Source organism: Leptonychotes weddellii, chromosome 11, assembly GCF_054177405.1.
Source record: "Leptonychotes weddellii isolate Sample4059 chromosome 11, ASM5417740v2, whole genome shotgun sequence".
NCBI classification, from domain to species: Eukaryota; Metazoa; Chordata; class Mammalia; order Carnivora; family Phocidae; genus Leptonychotes; species Leptonychotes weddellii.
The window spans coordinates 58072476-58095821 of NC_138379.1; the positions used below are offsets into that span (position 1 = coordinate 58072476).

At 42.7% G+C, this 23346-nt stretch overlaps 1 protein-coding gene and 2 long non-coding RNA genes across 3 annotated transcripts in view; 2 read left to right on the top strand and 1 right to left on the bottom strand.

The window, feature by feature from the left end:
* The window catches only part of LOC115936867 (uncharacterized), a 39081-nt gene that overhangs the window by 2251 nt on the left and 13484 nt on the right, over window positions 1-23346 (top strand). The window contains exon 2 of the mRNA XM_031017778.2: window positions 293-420. Coding sequence (XP_030873638.1) covers window positions 405-420 — 16 coding nt within the window. The 5' untranslated portion in view covers window positions 293-404. The remainder of the gene's footprint in view (window positions 1-292; window positions 421-23346) is intronic.
* On the bottom strand, window positions 3959-16038 carry LOC145716252 (uncharacterized). Its single transcript, XR_014138810.1, has 3 exons — window positions 15951-16038; window positions 15277-15378; window positions 3959-4135 (listed from the first exon to the last, which is right to left on the bottom strand). It is a non-coding gene; the product is annotated as an uncharacterized LOC145716252 (long non-coding RNA).
* On the top strand, window positions 8050-21376 carry LOC115936599 (uncharacterized). Its single transcript, XR_014138807.1, has 2 exons — window positions 8050-14830; window positions 15293-21376. It is a non-coding gene; the product is annotated as an uncharacterized LOC115936599 (long non-coding RNA).

Here is a 23346-nt window from a genome sequence, read left to right on the forward strand (position 1 = left end):
CGATGCTATTATCAGACCAACAACCAAGAACTTCCATAGAACCCTTACTCTGGGCCGGATACTGGGTTACATGCTTTCCGTGCATTATCTCATTTATTTCACTCAGCAGCTTGAGAAAACTGATGTTTTGAGGGGTTAAGCAATTTGTTCAAGATCACACAGTAAGTGACAGGGGACTCAGACGTGTGCCTGTTTATGGGCATGGTACTGTTCTCACAGAGGAAACTGCATGTGCTTTGCCTAATCCCTGGTTAGAGATGCCCCTTTTGCCATCAGGACTTTTTCTTCCTAGCCCCGGCGTCCCTGCCCTGGCTTGCTCGAAGCACTGTCTCCTTGGAGAACGCTGGAAGAAGCCCCTTCCCCGGGCAGAAGCTTTTCCTGTCAACAGCTTTTCTTTCCCCGGCATGGAACTCATCGCAGGTATTTTCCAGAAAAGAAAGCCAGGGGAATCACATTTCAGTCTGCATGTGGAAAGAAAACAAAGACCACGACTTAGAGCTCACTCTGAATGGCCCGGAGCCCCTCAGCCTCTCCTCTCACAGAGCGGTTTACACAGTCGCCAGTCTGCTCCCAGTGACAGACCTGGCATGTTTGTCTTTGTTGCAGAAAACACTTCCCTGAGGGAGTTCCACACCAAGGGCTCTCCACCCTGTGATAGGCAGAGCATTTAGGAGAGGAGCAGAAGATGGGGACAGGGAATGGAACCTTCCATTAACCCAAAGGGCAGGCTGTGGGCCCCTAGTGGCTCTGGCCTGAGGGCCTGGACAGTTTCCTCTGTCCACTCTCTGAGTAGGAAGGAGGCAGCCACTTTGGAGCTACAACAAATGTGACTTCAGCAGGCCAGTTGGAGGGCTCTCTATTTGCATCTAATGAGAGGCTGGGTTCTAATTAACTCCTGTGATGTGTTAATTTTTCAACCTGACATTTTCTGCTCTAATAGATTCTTGTAATGGTTTCTAAATTAAAGGCTGCATTTGAACACTAGGGTTTAGGTTAAAAATCCACCACCTAAGGGGGTGGGGGGCCGTAAACATCCTTTCCCTCCTAAGGAAAACCTCTCATTTGCAGTTCTTTGCTAACCCAATTAAGTACTGAAGTAGTCACCCCAGAGCCTGCTTTTTATTTCCTGCGAAACAATCCAACTAATCCATATTCAGTAGCTTCCAAGAGAAGTCTTATTCCAACCACTCATGAAGAAACCAGCTTCTTTGAATATGGACAGAACATTTAGAACTCACAAAGAGCGGTCTTGATAGAAAATGCAAGAAAATGGTTCATTATTATCCTGTTTGGTTTTTGAGGGGAAAATTCACTGGGACCAAAACCTCATAAGGACTGGGAATTTATCGTGGAATAAGAGAAGCAAGGGGAGAAGCCAGGTCACATCCCATCAGTTTATAGATGGTCTGGGTGCTACATCTCCCTTTGCACCCAAACTAGTTATGAAACAAAAACATGTGTCCTGAGTAAAGCAGGAGGGAACCCTAATCTCACTCAAAGTTGAGGAATCACAGGCCCCAAGAGGTTCAGTAACGGCTCTTAAGTGGCAGAGCCAAACCCCTGCCTTCTTATCACTTGCACCACTAGCTGGGGAAGAATCAAGTCACCAGAGAGCTCTTGAATGTCAAGGAATCAAAGCCCTGTTGTTCCTCCTACCAAGCATAAGATGGTACAGAGGACATTCTTATTTGTTGGTGGTGATGGTTTAATATACAGATGGGCAACTGTGAACCTGCGCAGGAGGCAAAAAATACTGCTAACACACTTTGTACCTCTGCAACTTCATTTCATTTCAGTATCTGTCAGTCAAACCAGTAGCAAATGTTTAGTGATAGGTTCTTGTGGACATGTCACTGAGCAGTGTCCTGGGAGGTATGGAGGCATTAGAATGTGGTTCCTGCCTCCAACGAGCTTACAGTCACATTCGAGGAGACTAAGACACGAGACCCACAGTGAAACTTATTTATAATTAAGTGCTTTTTCTTGAGCTCCCTTACTCATTATAAATTTGGGTTTTTGTTTCGGAATTGGTTTTGGTTTGGCTTGGTTTTGATCCCTTTCACAGTCCTTCAAGGTCAGAGGGTGTGTCTTCCTCACCATTGTGTTCCTGAACAGCAAAGGAGACACTACCTGGCCTGTCCGCAGCACTCAATAGATGCTTGTTGAATAAATAAATGAATAGTTCAGGCTATAAGTGCTCTAATTCTTCAGAAAAAGAGAGCCTTCATTATGTTCTGGGTATAGGAGGCCATCAAAATGCAACCCAACTGGTTCTGGAATGATGGTCAAGTCTACTCTACAGGCCACGCCTACAAGATAGCTTTCTGCTTTCTTCACAGTTCGGAGGATTTGCCAATCACTTATCTTCCTTTTCTGTTTTTCTCTGCAGATTCTTGAATATTTTAAGGTAGAAAGATGTCTTGGTTAGAATTGTTGTTTGATTCAGAAGCCTGTTTCTAAACTTCATGAATCAGCCCAAGATATTTTCTTATCACTGTTCACTGGCTAATTGACCACTGATCTCAATATTGTCACCTGAAGGCATTAGGAATCATATAGGCCATATGTGCAGGAGTATCCAGCCAAAGAGTTATAATAAGTCAGGAGATCACCTGTAAGTAGTAAGTTTGTAGAACAATTGAAATGTGAGTCTAGCTATGAGGGGTGTGTGACTTTCCAAGAAACCCAGGGAAGCATGGAAGGGAAAGCACCTGTAATAATATCTCTCACAGGCAGCATTCTCATCAGTTGATACAGGTGAGAAATGAACAGTAATACAAATAATGCTAAATAATGAAAAAGTGTGAACTAGCCACCTGCTGTGGATAAACATGAACTAGACTAGACAAGGTGTCAGGTGGTGGTTTTAAAACATAGCCTCAAGTTCTTTGACATTCCTCCCATTGAAGGGCAGAGTTTATATTTCCTCCCCTTGAATTTGGGAGGGCTTGTGACTTCTTCAACCAATAAAATAGTGTAAGTGACACCAGGTGACTTCCAAAGCTATGTCATAAAAGGCCATGCAGATTATTTGCTGGGAAATTCGCTTTGGAGCTCTGAGCAGCCCTGTAAATAGTCCAGCTACCTTGAGACCACCGTGCAGGTTTTCCAGTTGATAGTGCCAGATGAGCCTCTCCTTCAGCCACCCCAGGCTGAGCACCAGAAGTATGAATGAATCTTGGAAGTAGATTCTCTGGTCCCAGGGGTTCCTACCCCCAGCTGTTTGAGTCATCTCAACCCAGACATTGTGGGGCATAGAAGAACCACACTTGCTGTGCTTTTTCCAAATTCCTGACACACAAAATCCATGATGGTTATTGTTTTATGCCTATCTTAGTCCATTTGGGCTGCTATAACAATACCATACACTGGCTGGCTTATAAACAGACATTTATTTCTCATGGTTCTGAATACTAAGAGCTCCAAGATCAAGGCACCAGCAGATTCAGTGTTAATAAGAGCCCATTTCCTGGTTCCTAGATGGCTGTCTCTTTGTTGTATCTTCCAGGGCAGAAGGGATGAGGGGACTCCCTGGGGTCTCTTTTATAAGGGCTCTGCTCTCATGACCTAATCACCTCCCAAAGCCCTTACCTCCAAAGGAGAGGGTGACTCAGCTAGAAAAAGAATGAATATCACCCAAAGGTGCATAAAGGGACCTTATATCCTCCCTTTGAGAGAAGGATAGAAAGTTTTCAGTTGCATGAGGGACCATTGGGTCATGTTAAGTGGAAGCATGATTTTGCTATTGTCTTTATTTAACAGTTACGTATGGTTTTCAAAGGTGTGTATGAATGCCAAGTTGACAAGGAGTGGATTCTGGTAGCTCTTTATTGTCAATTTAGCTGCAGTGGAACTCATTTGCTAGAATTCCCTTCCCTGCATGGCTCCAGATTGGGATTGGCCACAAGAGAAATTGGCACAAGACTGGAGAGGTGGAAGCAAAGCCGTGTTTTCTACTCTGAAAGTCACAGCTGGGTGCCAGGCACAGTGGCAGTTCATGACATTGAGTCGGCTGGCTCACTTATTGGCAGGGGCAGCACTCGGACCTGCATGAGCTCCTCCTCATCTGCTCTTGAGTCTTGGGCTAGGTGCATGAGTAGCTCCATGGTTAAGGGCTCTAGCTTCTGCAGATCACCTGCATCAATATTAGAGATGGTTAGACAGACTTGGCATCCAGTTTATCCCTGTGTGTTCCAGTTTGCCCTTGACTTCCCAAACTTTGTGCCTCACTTTTCTTCTTGATTGCAGGGTTGGCTGATCTATCATGACTTTGGGCCCAACACCAGGCACAGAGGCAATGCGTTGCATAGAGTACTTCACTGGTTTCCACAGTTTTGTAAGGTCTACTCCTTGCTATAAATTCCTTGTTCTATCTCACTCACAGTGACTGCTTCTCCGAGCAAACCCTGATGATATATGCCATCAAAAAGGTTTGGAGGATGTTAGCTCTGGAAGCTGCCTTAGAGTTCATTTGGCCCACTTCTCATTTTATAATTGGGGAAACTGAGGCCCCAAATGTGACTTTCCCAAGTGGCCCATAAATAATGAGTGCTTGAACCAGTTTGCTAACCTGCTCTGTGATCTAAGTATTTGGCAGATTTCTCTTTGACTTATGGAATTGTGACTGGCCTGCTACACCAGGCTGTATTATTTACAGCAAGCACTTAATTGAGCCCCTTCTGTTAGGCACTTTGTGAGGTGTTTTGCATAAATTACCTCATTTAATCCACATGCCTTCCAGAAGATATCCTAAATTTGAATTATTTCTCTCTACTCTCTATCTCCACCACCACAAACTGTCCAGTCCCCATCAGCTCTCACGTGGACAGCTGTCTTCTGACAGGCCTCTCTCCACCACTGCTCATTGACAATCTCTTCTCTACGTGGCAAACAGGGATGCTTTCAAACCAGCTTCCATAGATCATGCTCCTCTCTGAAACTGCTGGAAACTCGTCAGTGGTCTCCCATTGCTGTTGGAAGAAAATTTATCTGGCCTACAAAGTCCTGTAAGATCTGGCCATCTTCCCTCACCTTCGGTCACACCCCTGCCTTGCTCACCACACTCCAGCTACATTGACCTTCCCTCTATTCCTAAAACATGCCCAGCTACTTCTTGCTGTAGGGTCTGTAGTCTTTCCTCTGCGTAGAATGCCATTATCATATTCTCCCCCATCTTCCCAAGGTTGCTCCTTCCTAACAAATGTCTTTTTCTCTGAGACGTCTTCTCCAACACTCCGTTTCATTCTTCCCTGCAGTCACTCCTTAGCCCTGTTTTATTTCCTTCACAGCACTTACTAATGTCTGTCACTGTCTTGATTATTCACTTGCTTATTTGTTAATTTTCTCTCTCTCCTATCTAGAAAGAATCTCCACAAGCACAGGGTCTTAACTGTCTGATTCACTAAGATGTCCCTGGTGCCCAGCAGGTACTCAGTAAATATTTGTTAAGTAAACAAACCTATACAGTACCTACTATTATTCTCCCCATTTTAAGGTGAGGAAACAGTCACTGAGAACGCTGAATTCCAACTTGTGGAGGCAATGAAGCTGTCTAAAGTAGGATGCCTAATGGTCAAGAGCTCAGGCTGTGGGGTCAGGCAGACCTGTGTTGTAATTCAGCAAAATGTATCATAGGATACTAGAACTACAAGGAACCTTTGATAATCAGCTAGTTCCCTGCCTAATCATTATAGTAAAGTTAATCAGTCAGCAACCATTTCTTGAGTTCTTACAGTGTGTATTGCTAAGGTAACAGAAATTGCTCCCCCAAACAGGGCAGACATTAAAGATCACTCATTTATCACATCCTGGGAATTTCCATTTTATCTGATTTTCCTTCAGCAGCCCTCAACTTCTTAAAATGTTTTTTCTAATTTTTTAAAAATTTAAATTCAATTAATTAATATATAATATATTATTAGTTTCAGAGGTGGAGGTCAGTGCTTCATCAGTCTTATACCCAGTGTTCATTATATCACGTACCCTCCTTAATGTCCATCACCCAGTTTCCCCATCCCCCACCCCCCTCTCCTCCAGCAACCCTCAGTTTGTTTCCTATGATTAAGAGTCTCTTATGGTTTGTCTCCCTCTCTGATTTCATCTTGTTTTATTTTTTCCTCTCTTCCCCTATGATCCTCTGTTTTGTTTATTAAATTCCACATATGAGTGAGAGCATATGATAATTGTCTTTCTCTGATTGACTTATTTCACTTAGCATAATACCCTCTAGTTCCATCCACATCATTGCAAATGGCAAGATTTTTTTTGATGGCTGAGTCATGTTCCGTTTTATATATATATTACCAGATCTGATTTATCCATTCGTCTGTTGATGGACATCTGAGTAGCCCTCAATTTTTTAGTTTCAAGAATTTGACTAGATTTTAGGGCTTCCTACCTTTGTTTTTTCCCATTATCTCTTTTGCCTTCAAGAATCTATACCTGAGGGGCGCCTGGGTGGCTCAGTTGTTAAGCGTCTGCCTTCGGCTCAGGTCATGATCCCAGGGTCCTGGGATCGAGCCCCGCATTGGGCTCCCTGCTCTGCAGGGAGCCTGCTTCTCCCTCTCCCACTCGCCCTGCTTGTAGTCCCTCTCTCCTGTCTCTCTGTCAAATAAATAAATAAAATCTTAAAAAAAAAAAAATCTATACCTGGGGTTTCATTTCTGTTCTAAAACAAGAACAAGGGACACATTTTAAGAAAACAATTTTCAGACACATGCAAAGGAACAGTAGCATCTGATAGCATCTGTTAGACTACCATAGACCTGGAAGAAACCTTCCAGATCATCTTTTGCAGAACCCCACTTAACAGAAAAAGAAGCTGAGACCCAGTGGGTGCAGATGACTTCTCCAAGACAGAGTTAGCACTAGATATCCTTTACCCTGCCTTTAGGACTCTTCCCACCACATCACACTGTCTTCCTTCCACCTCCTTAGCAAACAAGGATTATTTGGGTAAATAGCAGCAGACCTATTAATCAGACCTGAGGGTTCAGTCTGCATATACAGAGAGCTGGGTGATAGATTGCTCAGTATAACTGGGCCCTTAGAAACCACTCTTAGAGGGGTACCTGGGTGGCTCAGCCAGTTAAACATCTGATTCTTAATTTCAGCTCAGGTCATGATCTCAGGGTTGTGAGATTGAGCCCCGTGATGGGTTCTGCACTGGGCATGGAGCCTGCTTAAGATTCTCTCTCTCCAGGCGCCTGGGTGGCTCAGTTGGTTAAGCGACTGCCTTCGGCTCAGGTCATGATCCCGGAGTCCCGGGATCGAGTCCCGCATCAGGCTCCCTGCTCGGCGGGGAGTCTGCTTCTCCCTCTGACCCTCCCCCACTCATGTACTCTCTCTCTCATTCTGGCTCTCTCAAAATAAATAAATAAATCTTTAAAAAAAAAAAAGATTCTCAGCTCCAGTGGGAAAAAAAAAAAAAAAGATTCTCTCTCTCCCTCTGCCTCTGACCCTCTCCACCCTCCCCCCAACTCTAGCGTGCAGAGTGTGTGCACTCTCTCTCTCTAAAAAAAAGGAAAAAAGAAATTCTTAGAAACCAAAGAATCTTACCTCATCACCTCATTTGCAGATAATTGTGGATACAGAGGGAAAAGGAAATGTTAATTGACTGTCCACCTTGATACTGTTAGCTAGACACAGAGTAAGCCAAGAGAACCCAGGCCTCTGACTTCACAGATCAGTACTTATTGCATCATGCTGAAGCCTTGGCAGGTAGAACACAGAAACACAGTGAGCCCCAGGAAAGAGTGTTGAATGACTGACAGTATCTTCCAGAAAGGAAATCAGGAAATTGTTTCTTTCTTAGAATTAAAACCTACCATGGTAACTCTCTACAGGAAAAACAAAAGCATAACAAAATTTCTTTATCATTGTAGGGCTTTTGTGAGAATTAATGAGATACATATATGAAGGTCCTTACCATTGGGCTTGGAAAATTCTGTTAGCTTTCCTTCACCTGTTTGTTGTGGCATTGAGTTAAAACTTGCCAGTGCTGTACTACTTAAACCCAAGAATTCTCCATTTCTCATTCTAGAGGTAAGTTTTCTGTACCTCTTAGTAAGCTATGGTGAAACTCCAGGGGGAATAATTCATGGTATATTCTAGGTGAATAGTGCCCCCTACAGTTGTACAATATGTGGCTCTTTATACTGTGGTGGGGCAGCAAATACAGACAGTCTGTAACTTAACAGTGGTTCAACTTATAAGTATGATTTTACAATGTGCAAAAGCAATACACACTCAGGAAAAACCATACTTTGAACTTTGAGTTTTGATCTTTCTTCAGGCTAGCAATATGGGGCGATGATCCTCTCTCATGATGTTGGGCAGTGGCAGCAAGTCACAACTTACAATGGTAAACAATGCATATACTTACAACCATTCTGTACCCATACAAGCATTCTGTTTTTCGCTTTCAGTACGGTATTCAATCAATTATGTGAGATAATTCAGCATTTATTATAAAGTAGGAATAGGATTTGTGTTAGATGATTTTGCCCAACTGTAGGCTAATATAAGTATTCTGAGCACCTTGAAGATAGGCAAGGCTAAGCCATGATGTTTAGTAGATTAAATGCATTTTTGACTTAATGATATTTTCAACTTATGATGGGTTTATCAGCATATAACCCCATCATAAGTCAAGGAATATCTGTAATAATGAAAGTTTACATACACTAAGTTAAACGATACTCTAAAAGGTAAGGACTGTTGTTATGTCTATTTCTCAGTGATAGAAATGAGGATTTGGAGGGAATAAGGCACTCACCCAAGGTTACGGTACAGGTGGAGTTAGGAATATTTACAAATAGACCTGCAAATAGAGCAAGCAAATTAGAGCCAGAAAGATCTGATTGAACTTCGTGCTTGACAGTTTACTAGGTGTGTGATGCTGACCAAGTCAATCTTTCTGAGTCTCAGTGTTCATATCTTTAAAACGGGATAATAGAAATTATGGAAGACATTGTTGGTTGTTGAGCCAGTAGCTTCCCCCAGCGCAATTCAAACCTTTCTTCCTTCCTAACAACAATGTATCAGGGTATCAAGTGCTTTCTTAAGAAGAGGAGCTTTCTGAAAGTACCCAGCTTTTGGATGTTGTGTGAGGATGTGATAACTGGAAGTGTTGCTGTCATACCAACAAGGATTTGGGTCAAATGCTGAAGATGAATATATGATTAAATTTAATGTGTCATCTTGATTGGGCCACAGTGTGTTTAGGTATTTGGTTAAACATTATTCTGAGTGTTTCTGTGAAGATTTTTGGATGTGTTTAACAATTAAATCAGTAGACCATGTAAAGCAGATTGCTCTCCCTAATGTGGGTGAGCCTCATCCAATCAGTTGAAGGCCTAAATAGAATAAAAAGGCCAGCCCTCCCCTGAAGTGGGGAAATTCCTCCTGCCTTCCTGCCTTCAAGCTGGGGCATTGTTTTGTTTCTGCCTTTGGACACTAACTGAACTATTGGTTCTTTCCTGGGTCTTGAGCCTGCCAGCCTTCAGACTGAAACTACACCATCAGCTCTCTTGGGTCTCCAGCTTACCAACTTACCCTCCAGATCTTGGGACTAGTCAGCCTCTATACCCAATTTGTTGTAATAAATCTCTTTAAATATATGTGTGTACATAGGTATGTGTTGTATATGTGCATAAGTGTATATGTATGTGTGTAACTGTATATATATCCTATTGGTTCTGTTTTTCTGAAGAACCCTAATACAATGAGAGAGCAGAGGGACAGAAAGAACTTGGGTTCTTGCAGTTATGACTGAGCTACTGAGTTAATCAACCCCAGTAATCTTTACATCTTGACTTGTGGTTGAGATAATATAGTTTTCTTCTTGTTTACATCAGTTTTAGCTGGGTTTCCTATGTCTTGCACCAGGAGGCATCATAACTGACCCAGCAACCAAGCAGTAGGATCTTTGTGAAAATTCAATGGTGGTCAGTAAATACTACTTTTCTTCTCAGCATCTAAGTTACAGTACAAGACTCTTTTGTTAATAATGATAATCCCTTAAGTGGTATAGTCTGTCTGCCACAGAATGCTTCCATAGGCATTCTTCTACTAGGCTGAATTTCATGAAGATTGTGACACATTTGATTTATCTCTAGCTTTAGCTCCTAGCATAGGTGTTGAATGTTTTTTAGACCCTATCTTTTAATGAATTAGTTCTTCCTTAATGTTCTCTTATCATTGTAGGAACTGGGCAAGGTAAACTTGACACAATTCTAGATGTGTACCTTGTAGTATAGTTGTTGGTTATAGAACAGGTCAGTTTGGTTCTCCAATGGGCAAACCTTATGTTCAAAGTGATGTGCTCATATATTAACTACCATTATGTGAAACCTATGCTGTATTGAAGGTATCATTAACTTAACAACTCATCATATGGAAAGTCCCTGACTCTTAGGATTGCCACCAAGGACACAGTTAGGTTGCTTGGAAGGTCTTGGGTAACCCAGGACTCTAGGAAGAGCAATAGAAAATGCTAGATGTGATTCTAAAAAGTAAACAAGAATTTTAAGGATAGCCATCACCAAGTTGCCTCTGCTTGCTGGGGGATATGTTCTATATACCAGCAACCAGAAACAAGAAAGGGAGAGAGAAGGAAGAGCCCTAAGAGAGATAATATTATGTATGTGTTGGGGGAATTGGATATGGAGTGGAAGGAGGCTATCAAGGAAAGGGAAGCCTATGGCTTTTTTTTATCTTTGGGCTTCTTCTCAGAGGAAGAGCCTTTTTAGGGAACATTCAACTCTTCACCATGACTCTTCTGTAGACTTTGTTAATGAAGGGAATCCTTGACCACGGAAGCCTTCTTTATAGTCAGCAAGCCTGTGAGGAAGAAATTAATCATATCTCAACAGCTGTTCCCTAATTTAATCTCTAGAGATTGTAGAATCTAGAAGGTCAGGTGTATGGCTCAGGATATTGCATTTTTCACCAAGTGCCCCAGGTGATGGTGTTGGTACTTTTTCAGACCCTACCATATTATGATATGGGGACATCTGAGCTAGGCACCATATTTTGAGGCGACCCCTGGCAGGTAATTACTATGGCCTAAAATATCTTTGTCAGGCTTTTATTTGTGAGGGTCAGGCATATAGGTGGGAGAAAGTGGGTCTAGAGAGCATGATGCTCAGGTCTTCTCTTCAGGGGGGGTCCTCGTGGTCCCCTCTGGGGATCTAACCTTGAACAAAGGGCTTATACAATGTCAGGGCTGCTTCTAGCCCAGTTTCTATGAGAACTAGTAAAGTATCACCTCCTGGTGGACACTACCTGTGGGGTTGATGGCTTGGGGAGAGGAAGAAGGCTAGATTTTAGCCCCGCTTACCCACAGTGGGGCACATCTGAACACTCTACAGTTTGCTCAAGCATACAGGATGGCCTTACATTATGTGAGGATCATAATAATCTGAGGATTAATAAAAAAAATTAAAATTAAATTAAAATAGCTCTGGGGGGGGCCAGTAGAGCTCTAAATAAACAGCCTCCTTTTCCTGACTTGTTTGAAACAAGTTGAATAAATAAGTAAATAAGTAAATAAATAAATAAATAAATAAGGCCAAAATATCACCCTAATTAGTGAGAGAAGCTAGGCTGATTGGTAGATGCTACTGCTTGAGTGCAGAAAAGTAGCTGCCTTGTATTCACTGGCTAACGTATGCCAGGTGCTAACCTGACACTATTTCTACCTCCCCCACCCCCCAGAAACTTGAGGGAGTGAATATTAGGTTCCCCATTCTGTAGATGAGGAAACTGAGTAAGTAGGAGGAGCATTCAAACCCAGGCCTGACCAGTCCCTACCCTTCCAGCTGCTTCTTACTGGCCATGACGACTTCTGGAGAACCAGCTGGAACTTCGGCAGGCAGAACCCGATTTAATCAGCCACCCATTCTTAGGAGATTTCCAGAACTATCCCCTGCAGAGCCTTCTCCTTTCCCCAACACTCTCCTTTGGCACAAGCCAAAAAGTCCTGGCTCCTCCAGAAGATGCAGAAATATGAAAGGCCTCAAGTGCTCCGGTTCCAGGTCATTCTTCATTACCCCTGGGAGCACTAGGTCTAATGCCAGCACGGATGTACTATTTTGAAACTAAATGCATTTCTCAGAAAACGCAGGCATAGTGCCATTTCAAGGATATATTTTATATCATCACACAGGTCCATGGTCCCACAGTGCAATATCACTGCTGCTGTTTAGTCTGGGACCTACCGCCTATGGAGAAGAGTCGCTTTGTTTAGCCACTCGAGCATGTTGGGAAAACCACACTCATAGACCCGAAGGGCTATTTTGCTCTCATGATTTCTTCCATCATCACAGATATGGCTTTCCATGGGATAGTTCTTGTCTTAGGTCAGCTTCCTTGGAAGCAGAGCCTGAGATGAGTTGTGTTCAAGTGATTTACGGAGTGTTTTCAAGGAGAAACCACACAGGACAGGGAAGGGGGGCTAAGCAAGAATTTGGCTTCGGCTTTATCCCATGGGGAGCTCTGGAGCAACAAATTGCACCACAGGGTTAGTGTTGCCTTAAGGTTAGGAGGGCTGGTCTTTTGTGCCTCCGAGACAGTCAGCTATTGGCCACTGGTTGTGGAGGCCACATGAATGTGTACGTGTGCACGTAGTCTCCTGGTCAAGGTGGCTCCCTCCTGGCCAAGGGCAATTCTCCAGAGAAGGGGGTAGCTGTTCGTTGGATTAGCCAACTTCCCAGCAGCTCGGGGAAACTGCCTGGTGCGCTGGCTGGTAAAGGAATCTGGGCAGGGCACCAACACCAGTTCTGAATCACAAGACACAAAAATCATTTGAATCTGAGTATTGGTTAATTAATCTCAGAGTTCCCAGAGATTATGCCTCATTATGTATTTCTCTCTAAACATGTATCGGTGAATAAACCAAGGCAAAAACCACATAGTAAAATAGTCTTACACTTCCAAGTAGCTGTGACTAAAGATGATGTTCAAGCAACAGTCACCCTATTTTGACATTCAGCTGACCTGCTGAAATTTGTAACCGGTACTGCTACAGCATAAATTCCCTTTGGTATTCATTTGCAGGACCAATCATACTGCATATAGTCAGTCTTACAGTATGACCAATAGGTGGCACCAGAAACACCCACACTTATTCCAACTAATTGATGCGTTATGTATGTATTTGCTCAAATTTCAATTCCTTTCCACGTAGGTTTTTCATGTTGAAAAGGCACTCATAGCATTAAGTCCAAACCAAAACTTGGTAACTTACCCATTTGCTAGTTGACCTCTTGCTTGGAGGGTTATTTGAGTGTTAAAAAAAATAGGGTGATAGGGCCAGTGAATTCAGAAAGAAAACATCTATTCATTAGCAAAAGGAAGGAAAAAAGACTGGAGCCCTGCATCCTTTTCCTTCAAGGTCTCTTGAGTGTATAAATGCCGAAGATTATTAGGAAATATTTGAATAACAGGATAAAAAAGTCAAGGATACTGTCTCCAAAACATGAACTTTATTCCCCACTGAAAACAGGCTTGGATTGTAACCAAGTTGTTCAAGGATTGCCCTGGCCAGTATCTGACCGCAGGGTTCCACTCCGGGAAAGGCCTCTGAGACTGGCCACCATTTGCGAGTGTGTTTCTTTTGAAGTTTGGACTTTATTGTTGGTGGGGGGAAGTCAAGAGGGGGAGGGGGTGCTGCATCTTCCATTTTTTTTCAACAGTCCAGCATTGCGCTCTTTTTCCTATGTAAGGCTATTCGAAGGAGCAGAACGGACAGAGGAAAAAGTGCTAAACTGAGCAGTAAGCCGCGATATACTAAACTGAGCATTAGGGTACTTTCACGATTTGATCTTCCACCCACGTTAGAAATGAGGATACTGAGTCTCAGGAAGGTCATCTAGGTCTGGCCAGGACCTCAGTCCAGTTCCTCTGACCGGTCGCAAGGCCCAGCTAAATCTAGACATGCCATGAGCTCACCCTGCAGATTTGGACAAACCATTTCACCTTACTGGGCTTGCACTTCGTGTATAACACGGGAGGCTGATCTACCTGGCCCCAAAACACCTTCCAGCTAGAAACCTCGATGCTGCATAGTACGTGTAGAGCGCAGTGTCTTGTGTACTGATTGGGGCTGGAGGTGTGGCTTGGCACCACAGTCAGTAGGAAGGGAGGGTAGAGCTCACTTTGATAGTGTTCCAAAGTGGAAGGTGACACGGCTATTATACAATGCGTTAAACAGTCTGGTTCTTGTATTTTGGGGGAAAAGTAAATACCAGGTCCTGATTAGCGTTTCCTATACCTGTCGTCAGCTTGTGATACTGTAAACACTGTGCCTCTGGGAGCTTGCCCTTCCAAATGAAATGATCCCCGGGTTTGGAATGCCTCTTTTCATGGCATGCTCTTCTGCCATGCATGCCACACATTATTTTCACTGCCCTTCTCTGAACCTTTACTATTTTTGCTCTGCCTTTTTGACAGCAAGACTGATTAAAGGGAGATTTTTTTTTTATTTTACTTAAAGTGTTCTTCCAAAGGATACATATGGATTCCTTGCTCATACACCTCTCCGTTATGTGAATAGGAAAAGTCAGGAAAGAGGAAGAGAAGAAACTAACCTGAATGGAGTGCCTATAATGTGTCAGGCTCTCTACCATGTCCGCTCGAGAGCTGATCTGTCTTCATCCTCTGGGATGGGAGGCAGTGTGGTGTAATGGCTATGTGCCCAGGCCCTTGCATCAGACAGACCTGTCTTCTCATCAGGATGCCGTGCACCCCTGGACAACCTGTGTAACCTGTCAAAGCTTTGGCTTCCTCAATGAGACAACATCCACAAAGTACTTAGGATTAGCCCAAAGTAAGTAATCCATGAATGTAAGCAAACACCATGACTACCACCCCAAAGGGCAGATCTCACACCACTTCACACTAGATCAAAACAAAACAAAACAAAAAAGAAAAAAAACACGGTTATCTGTTGTTTCTTTTCCCCCACACCCCTCTTTACCCTCAAAACTGTCCTACTCCCCATCCCACATTGTTTGGCTAGAACAGACCTGAACAGTGGCCAGTGTGTGACCTCTGGAGCCAAATGGCTTGGTTCAAATCTCAGCTCTACCACTTATTTGCTATGTCATTCTGGACAGACTCCTTAACCTTTCTGTGCCTTAGTATTTTTGTCTATTGCATGGGGATAATAAAAGTTATTATAAAGACTAAGTAAACTAATACAAATGAAGTGCTAATAACATTGCTTCACACTCTAAGTGCTCAACAAATATAAAGTATTACTACTTATCTTACCTTGTCTGTCTCCTAGGTGTGGGCGCATGATTCAGATCCAACCAGAGTGTCCTGTCTTCTTGTTTACCATGACTGGTCTAGGGCAAGGTCAGCACAATTTCTCTGTAAAGAACAGATAGCAATATTTTAGGTTTTGTGGGCCAATCTGGTCTCCGTTACCACTACTCCACTTCTGTTGTAGAGGAAAATAGACATAAACAATATGTAAATGAATGGCTGCGGTGTGTCCAGTAAAACTGAAATTTATGGGCACTAAAATTTGAATTTCATATAATTTACAGGTATTAGAAAATATTATCTTTCTTTTGTGCTTTTTTTCCCCATTTAAAAATGACAACAGCATTTTGGACACACTGTCCAAAAGCAGGAGTTAGGCTAGATTTGGCCTGTGGGTCATAGTTTGTTGACTCCTGGTCCAAGGAAGGGGCACGTGACCCACAAAAGGCCAAAGTCGTGCCATGAGATTTAAAACGTGGACACTGGGAGAGAACGTGTGCCTCTTCCTTTTGGATCATGATTTCCATGGCTGTCTTCCTTCCCACATGGAGAGAGGCCGTTTGTGGCAGGAGAGAATGAGGCCAACAGCAAAGAGAATTAGAGCTAAGCAGAGCCAGCTAAGAGAGAGAGAAAAAGAGCCCTGAAAACCTCCTTTGAGCCTCAAGGTCTAGGCACACCTACGAATTCCATGAGCCAGTGAATTCCTTTTATTTTTCTTCTAATCGACTTTGAGTCAGGTGTTGGTCACCTCTACAGCGAGAGAGCTCTGAGAGAGACGTGTGGGCTTGTTTTCCTCACCCTGCGCAATACTGCCTTACACAATTCTTCAGAAAAAGGCAATCCTAGCGTGCATTCTGTACTCATCACAGACCACACAGTTCGGTAAGTGCTTTCACGTGTGATCTCTCATTTACTTCTTACTGCAACCCTCTACGGTTGGCATTATCCTCATTTTACCAAGAACACAGACCCATCTGATGGCAGTAGATCCATAGATGGCTTGTTCAGATGCAAAATGCATGGAGTGGTTTGAAGGGAATTTTAAGGGGGGAAGGAATAAGTGGTTCAGGTCTCTTTTCTCACCCACTTCACTCCCCAGGAAAGAATGATGGAAGAGTGAATTTTGTCAGGGCACGCTTAATCCCTTTTCTGGGAAAGAGAACTTGTCCGGATCAGGAATCCCCACTGTTCCCTCTGGCCGTTCTGGGCCCCGGGGAGTGGTGGTCCTAGAGTTCTTTCCCAGTTGCCCGGCCGGCTGAGAGGATGAGCAGCTGAGACACAATGATGAACAGCCTGGGTTAATCCAGGCTGCAGTTTACAACTCCCTTGCAGGACTGACCCAGGATTTCCTTCAGACGTATCACTTCACGGCAGCTGGCTGGCTTGACTTTGCCAACTGCTTGACCCCTGGCTGCACAGGAAGCTTCTGCAGGTAGAACGTGGCCTGCCTGAGGAGCCGAGACTGCCTGAGGAGCCGAGACACCCTGAGCTCCTGAGGAACAGAGACACCCTGAGCTCCTGAGGACAGAACAGAAAGGCTTGTACAAACAGGGTTTGCCTGATGCAGGCTGAGAAAGGAGCCAGGGAAAACTAATCCTCCACCGCCATCCGCTAAGCCTCACCTTGATGGATCAGCCCTTGGAGTTTTGGATTGAGGACAAAGAACTACCATATTAATAGCTATGACTTATGGGACAATTACTGTACCTCTTTCCATTTCTTATGAAAATAGCTGCCATTGTTTTTCAAGCAATCGCTCTGTGCCAGGCACTTCACTTATGTGATTCTTAGTCATCTTAACACCCCTACAAAGTAGACAAGAAATAGTACCTACTCTTTTATGGACAAGGTAACTGAGATGACTAGAGGTTAAGAAATGACGAACATGAGGAAGGAAGGGGAGCTTGTACCCAATCAGTCTCTACTTCACTCCCCCTGCCAAAGGGGATGAGGGATTAAATGAGAAGAGGGGGGCAATTCTTTCCCAGCCCTCAGTAGTTTGTCAGGAGGTCAGGAGGGGTCAAGCCACCCGAAATAGAAATGGGGCTTGAGGCGTGAGTCCCTCCTGAGGCTCTGGGCCTCTTTGAAGGGAGGGATTATTGTTATTTTGTGTTTCCCTGGTGTACCCTCAGCATAACTCATCCTTGGCTCTGAGCCGGGGCACAAAAAAAATGTTTGTTGAATGAATGAGTAAATGAGTCCAAGTGTCTGCTTTCTGTAAAACAGGAAATGGCTGAGGGGACCCTGACTCGATGAGGTCTTCTCTTTGTTTAAGTTGCTTTTGAGAACTCTAAGAAGTCAGGGGGGCTCTTAGGGTCATCCACGCTACCATTCAGTGTGGTGGAGTAGAAATTTACCCAATTTCACAGGTCATTTCATGGGCAGTGATTAACCTAAGGACACTGAGATGGCCTGCAGGAGTCTACGCATCTTTCAAAAACACCTCCTACTAGACTGCTGAGGAATACTTTGGAGCAGGAAAAGGGTCTGATTCCATAAACTTTCTACAGAAAGTAGGTCTTTTTTTTTTTTCTGAAACTTAACAAGGCAGTGTTCAAGTCAAGTGCTGGGTGCTGAAAAAGTTAAGCAGAGACCTCTAGAAGGCAAGTCTTTCAAATGGGGAAAGAGCACAGGAGGGAAAATTTGGGCAAAAAGGTCAAAAATTGGAACTTTGACTATTTTCTGCCTAGCAGGCGGGCCCTGAACCAAATTCCCCTTTGCTTGCTCTTTGGGGCAAGGCTGAGTTAGTAAGCTATAAATTCCACTAGCGTAAGTGTGAGGAATGTGGAGATGAATGTGGGGAAGTCTTCGTTCCAGAGGAAAGGGCATGACAGTGGGCCAGCTGGAGATGGAAGACAGAACATATCCCAAGTGCCAACGGAGATTTGAAATTAGAATCTGGGCTCAACCTGCATCTAGGTTTTAAGAACTCTGTAAGTGGATAAGGCTGTCAAGTAGTTGGAGGAAATTTTCTAGAGACCTGAAGTGACACAGCATTGATTGGCCAAGAAAAATGATCAGCATAGTTATCTGATCATTTGAGTCAATATATCTTCTTGGCAAAGAGGAGCATTTGTGCAGGGCTCTAGGAGCTGGAGGGGAAAGGGCAACCGAAGAGAGAGCCCCGTGAAGGTGAGCAGGAGGAGGTCAGCTGGTGCCCAGAGAAGCCCATCTGGGCTTATCAAAGGCAGCTTGATGGAGACGGGTTGTCTAAACAACGTGCCAAATTTCTGGTGGGTTGTGGATGACGCCCTCCCATAGAACTCATGGCCTGGGATCCAGGCCTGGAGCTTACTTTGGAACTTGCTCTGGAGGATCATTTTTATTGGGAAGTGTGGTTTGGAATGTAAAACTCTTGAGAACTCTATCTTTGAAGATCAATGTTTGCTGGCACAAACTAAGGCGCTTTGGGTTCTTGGATATTTAAACTACTGCCTATTTCCTTACTGTGATTAGACTAGGTGTAAAACAATGGTTTCAAGGAATTCAAGGATGATGACCCTCTTAAGGTTTGTTTGGAGTGCAGGGATTAAAACTGTGCTTTCTTAACGTGAACTCACCCGGTCATTGGGTGGGTGAACAGCAGCAAAGGTATCGCATTAATGGCCAGAAATGGGGACTCTGGACCAACTCTGCCGTTCAGGTGTGAAGTTGGGCAAGCCATTGACCCTCTTCGTGTCTCATTTTCCTTACTTTTAACGTGGAGATGCTACTATCTTCTTGTCAAAGTGAAATAAAGTAATAAGTGACCAAGTGCTTTTTTAAGTATAAAAATCGATTCGACTGCATTATATGAAAAAGGCCCGAGAGTCTGCGTTTAAATCCCAGTTCTGTGATTTACCGCCTGTGTAATCTTGGACATACTTCTTAACTGTCAGTGCCTTTATTCCCCGATCTCTAAGCACCTCTCTCAGAAAGGTGTTGTGGAGATAGAATAATGTAGGTGAAGCACCTGGCTTATAGATGGGACTTATAAATGATACTGGTTGTGATTATGACTCTTATCAAGCAAGATAGACATGCTAAGTTTTTATACTAGTACTTAACCTGGTATATGGTACATTCTGATTATTATTACCATTATCCTTAATGTTTCTACCAGATATGAAAACCATGTAGAACATTTAGAGACAGAATTTCTCTTGCCTGTCTAGATAATGGCTGAGTAAAACAGAAGTAAATCCAGTCTACGCAGAGAGCAACCTGGCCTTTATTGAACCTAAAGCTTTTCCCACCGCCCCCAGAAATCCTGTTGCACAAGAGTTTTTATTTTATTCAAATGGGAACAATGAATGGACTAAAACCACTAACAGTATTTAATGCATAGGCCTTTGACATGATTTCTCAGCAATAACCTAGTGGTAACCACAGCCACACAAGACTAATGTTCTGCCAGAAGCCTCAAAGCCAGGCTGGTGTCCTTCCTCTAACTCACCACAAGAGATTGTACCAAAGCAGTGGGGTAGAAGGAGCCCATATTTTAAAAATTACAGGACAAAGAAACTGGAGTCCAAAATATTCATAGGCAGGATGTATAATAATCTCATAATATCCATAACTGCCAAGGGAGAACTAATGACACCAGCATGCTTTATCTGGTAAAACAAAAAGAAAATGGTAGGGAAACAAAATTGGTTAAGCTTGCTAGAAAGCTCATAAAACACCTAGATATTTCTTTTTCTAGGCCAAGGGTCTAATGGTTACATCTAAGTTTTTTTTTTCTGCCCATTACATTTTTTTGGAGGCAGGTCTATTTTTGTGTTTAATGAGTCTCTGAAAACGTACATGAAAAGTTTAATATATGAAAATCAAGCAATAGCCTTACATGTTATGTGGGGAATTTTATCCTCAAGAGCTAAAAAAAAAAAAAAAAAGATAATGTCCCTAGTAGATGTTATAAATGTTTTAATCTTGGATTGAAAATAGAAACCTGAATGTTAATACAATATATGTGATTATTAAAAATGTTCAAAATACAAATTAAACATTAAATACAGGCAATAGAATTTCTTTTTTTAAATTTTATTTTATTATGTTCTGTTAGTCACCATACATTACATCATTAGTTTTTGATGTAGTGTTCCATGATTCATTGTTTGTGTATAACACCCAGTGGTGCATGCAATACGTGCCCTCCTTAATACCCATCCCTGGGCTAACCCACCCCCCCTAAAACCCTCAGTTTGTTTCTCAGAGTCCACAGTCTTTCATGGTTCGTCTCCCCCTCTGATTCCCCCATTTCATTTTTCCCTTCCTACTATCTTCTTTTTTTAAAACATATTGTATTATTTGTTTCAGAGGTACAGGTCTGGGATTCAACAGTCTTACACAATTCACAGTGCTCACCATAGCACATACCCACCCCAGTGTCCATCACCCAGCCACCCCATCCCTCCCACCCCCACCACTCCAGCAACCCTCAGTTTGTTTCCTGAGATTAAGAGTCTCTTATGGTTTCTCTACCTCTCTGGTTTCATCTTGTTTCATTTTTTCCTCCCTTCCCCTATGGTCCTCTGTCTTGTTTCTCAAATTCCTCATATCAGTGAGATCATATGATACCTGTCTTTCTCTGATTGACTTATTTTGCTTAGCGTAGTACCCTCTAGTTCCATCCACATCATTGCAAATGGCAAGATTTCATTTTTTTTTATGGCTGCATAATATTCCATTGTATATGTATACCACACCTTCTTTATCCATTCATCTGTTGATGGACATCTTAGCTCTTTCCATAGTTTAGCTATTGTGGACATTGCTGCTATAAACACTGGGCTGCACATACCCCTTTGGATCACTACATTTGTATCTTTGGAGTAAATACCCGGTAGTGCAATTGCTGGGTCATAGGGTATCTCTATTTTCAACTTTTTGAGGAACCTTCATACTGTTTTCCAGAGTGGTTGCACCAGCTTGCATTCCCACCAACAGTGTAGGAGGGTTCCCCTTTCTCCGCATCCTCACCAACATCTGTCGTTTCCGGACTTGTTAATTTTAGCCATTCTGACTGATGTGAGGTTGTATCTCATTGTGGTTTTGATTTGTATTTCCCTGATGCCGAGAGATGTTGAACACTTTTTCATGTGTCTGTTGGCCATTTGGATGTCTTCTTTGGAAAAATGTCTTTTCATGTCTTCTGCCCATTTCTTGATTGGATTCTTTGTTCTTTGGGTGTTGAGTTTGATAAGTTCTTTATAGATTTTGGATACTAGCCCTTTATCTGATATGTCATTTGCAAATATATTCTCCCATTCTGTAGGTTGTCTTTGGTTTTGTTGACTGTTTCTTTTCCTGTGCAAGAGCTTTTTATCTTGATGAAGTCCCAATAGTTCATTTTTGCCCTTGCTTCCCTTGCTTTGGCGATGTTTCTAGGAAGAAGTTGCTGCGGCTGAGGTCGAAGAGGTTGCTGCCTGTGATCTCCTCAAGGATTTTGATGGATTCCTGTCTCACATTTAGGTCTTTCATCCATTTTGAGTCTATTTTTGTGTGTGGTGTAAGGAATTGATCCAGTTTCATTCTTCTGCATGTGGCTGTCCAATTTTCCCAACACCATTTGTTGAAGAGACTGTCTTTTTTCCATTGGACATTCTTTCCTGCTTTGTCAAAGATGAGTTGACCATAGAGTTGAGGGTCCATTTCTGGGCTCTCTATTCTGTTCCATTGATCTATGTGTCTGTTTTTGTGCCAGTACCACACTGTCTTAATGATGACAGCTTTGTAATAGAGCTTGAAGTCTGGAATTGTGACAGGCCATAGAATTTCTTATCTAATGTAATTTTTTACTTCAAATTCTGCTCCTAGCCTACTTGAAATGACATTTTGCAGACATAAGATATTGATTTCACGTTAGGAAGGAGGACTTTCTGATGGTAAATTTTCACTGGTTTGGGCAGCATATTTTGCATTGGAATGAACAGACTAATAAATGGATTATGAGGCTACCAGTTTTCCGCCAAGTTTCTATCTTGGATTAAGATGGTGGAATGATCATACAAGTAAATCTTGTTCCTTCTACCTTCCAAAGGTCTTAAAATAACTTACATGATAATAAAAAGGAATTAGGGTGGGCATATTTAGCAAAAAAAAAAATTGAAAAATACAGGACACCCAGTTAAATATGGATTTCAGGTAAACAAAGAATAGTTTTTTAGTAGAAATATGCCCTAAATGAAGTATTTTGGACTTACTGCGTTTTATCTGGCAACCATAAAAAGAATAAATCCATAACACTGTACCATTAGTGGATCATATCTATGAAGAATTCTTGGATTGCGTCAGATTGGATTTGTCCTACCCTTCTACTTCTAGGTATTTACCCAATAGAAATGAAAAAATATGTCCACAGAAGCATCTGTACAACAATATTCACAGTAGCTTTATTTGTAATAGTCAAAAATCTAGAAACCACCAAATGCTCATCAGCGGTCTTATGGATAAACAATTTGCATTTCTAACAAGTTCCCAGGTTTTGCTGATGCTGTCGGCTCAGGCACCGTAAATGGAGAACTACCGTTCTAGAGAAATCTATAAAAAATAGATCAGAGCAGAAAGAAAAAGGTTAAAAGAAACTCCCAGCTCAGAGTTAGGATGACTACAAGTCAAGAGCAGTAGGGGGTTCTGAGATACTTAATTATCGGGATCATTAATGACAAATAATTAATTACAGACCAGCCTTCAGAGTAGCAAAGCCAGTCATGTCTTTGACCCCACCATCAGCACCACCATGGCCAGTAGCAGCAGCAGCCTTAAACCCTGAGATAAAACCCCTAAGAGAATATCCCTTCAAATAGTGTGGAGAGGGATAGTGATGTGGGGGGTGGGGGGAGGGATAGAGGGCTAAGAGAGATAAATAAAAAATTCCAAAATGGACTCAGAAGGAATAAAATATCTAAGTCATCTTTGCTGAGGTGAAAAATTCATTGAAGTCCAACACTGCCAGGCAACGAGAGCAGGAGGTGAGAGCCGAGAGGGTAAGGTGTCTTCAGCCTGTCTTCTCCATGTCCAAGTCCCTGGAGTGGAGTCTCTTGGTCAAGGTCTTACCCACTTAAGTGAAGATCACAGCCACCCTGCCTTTTC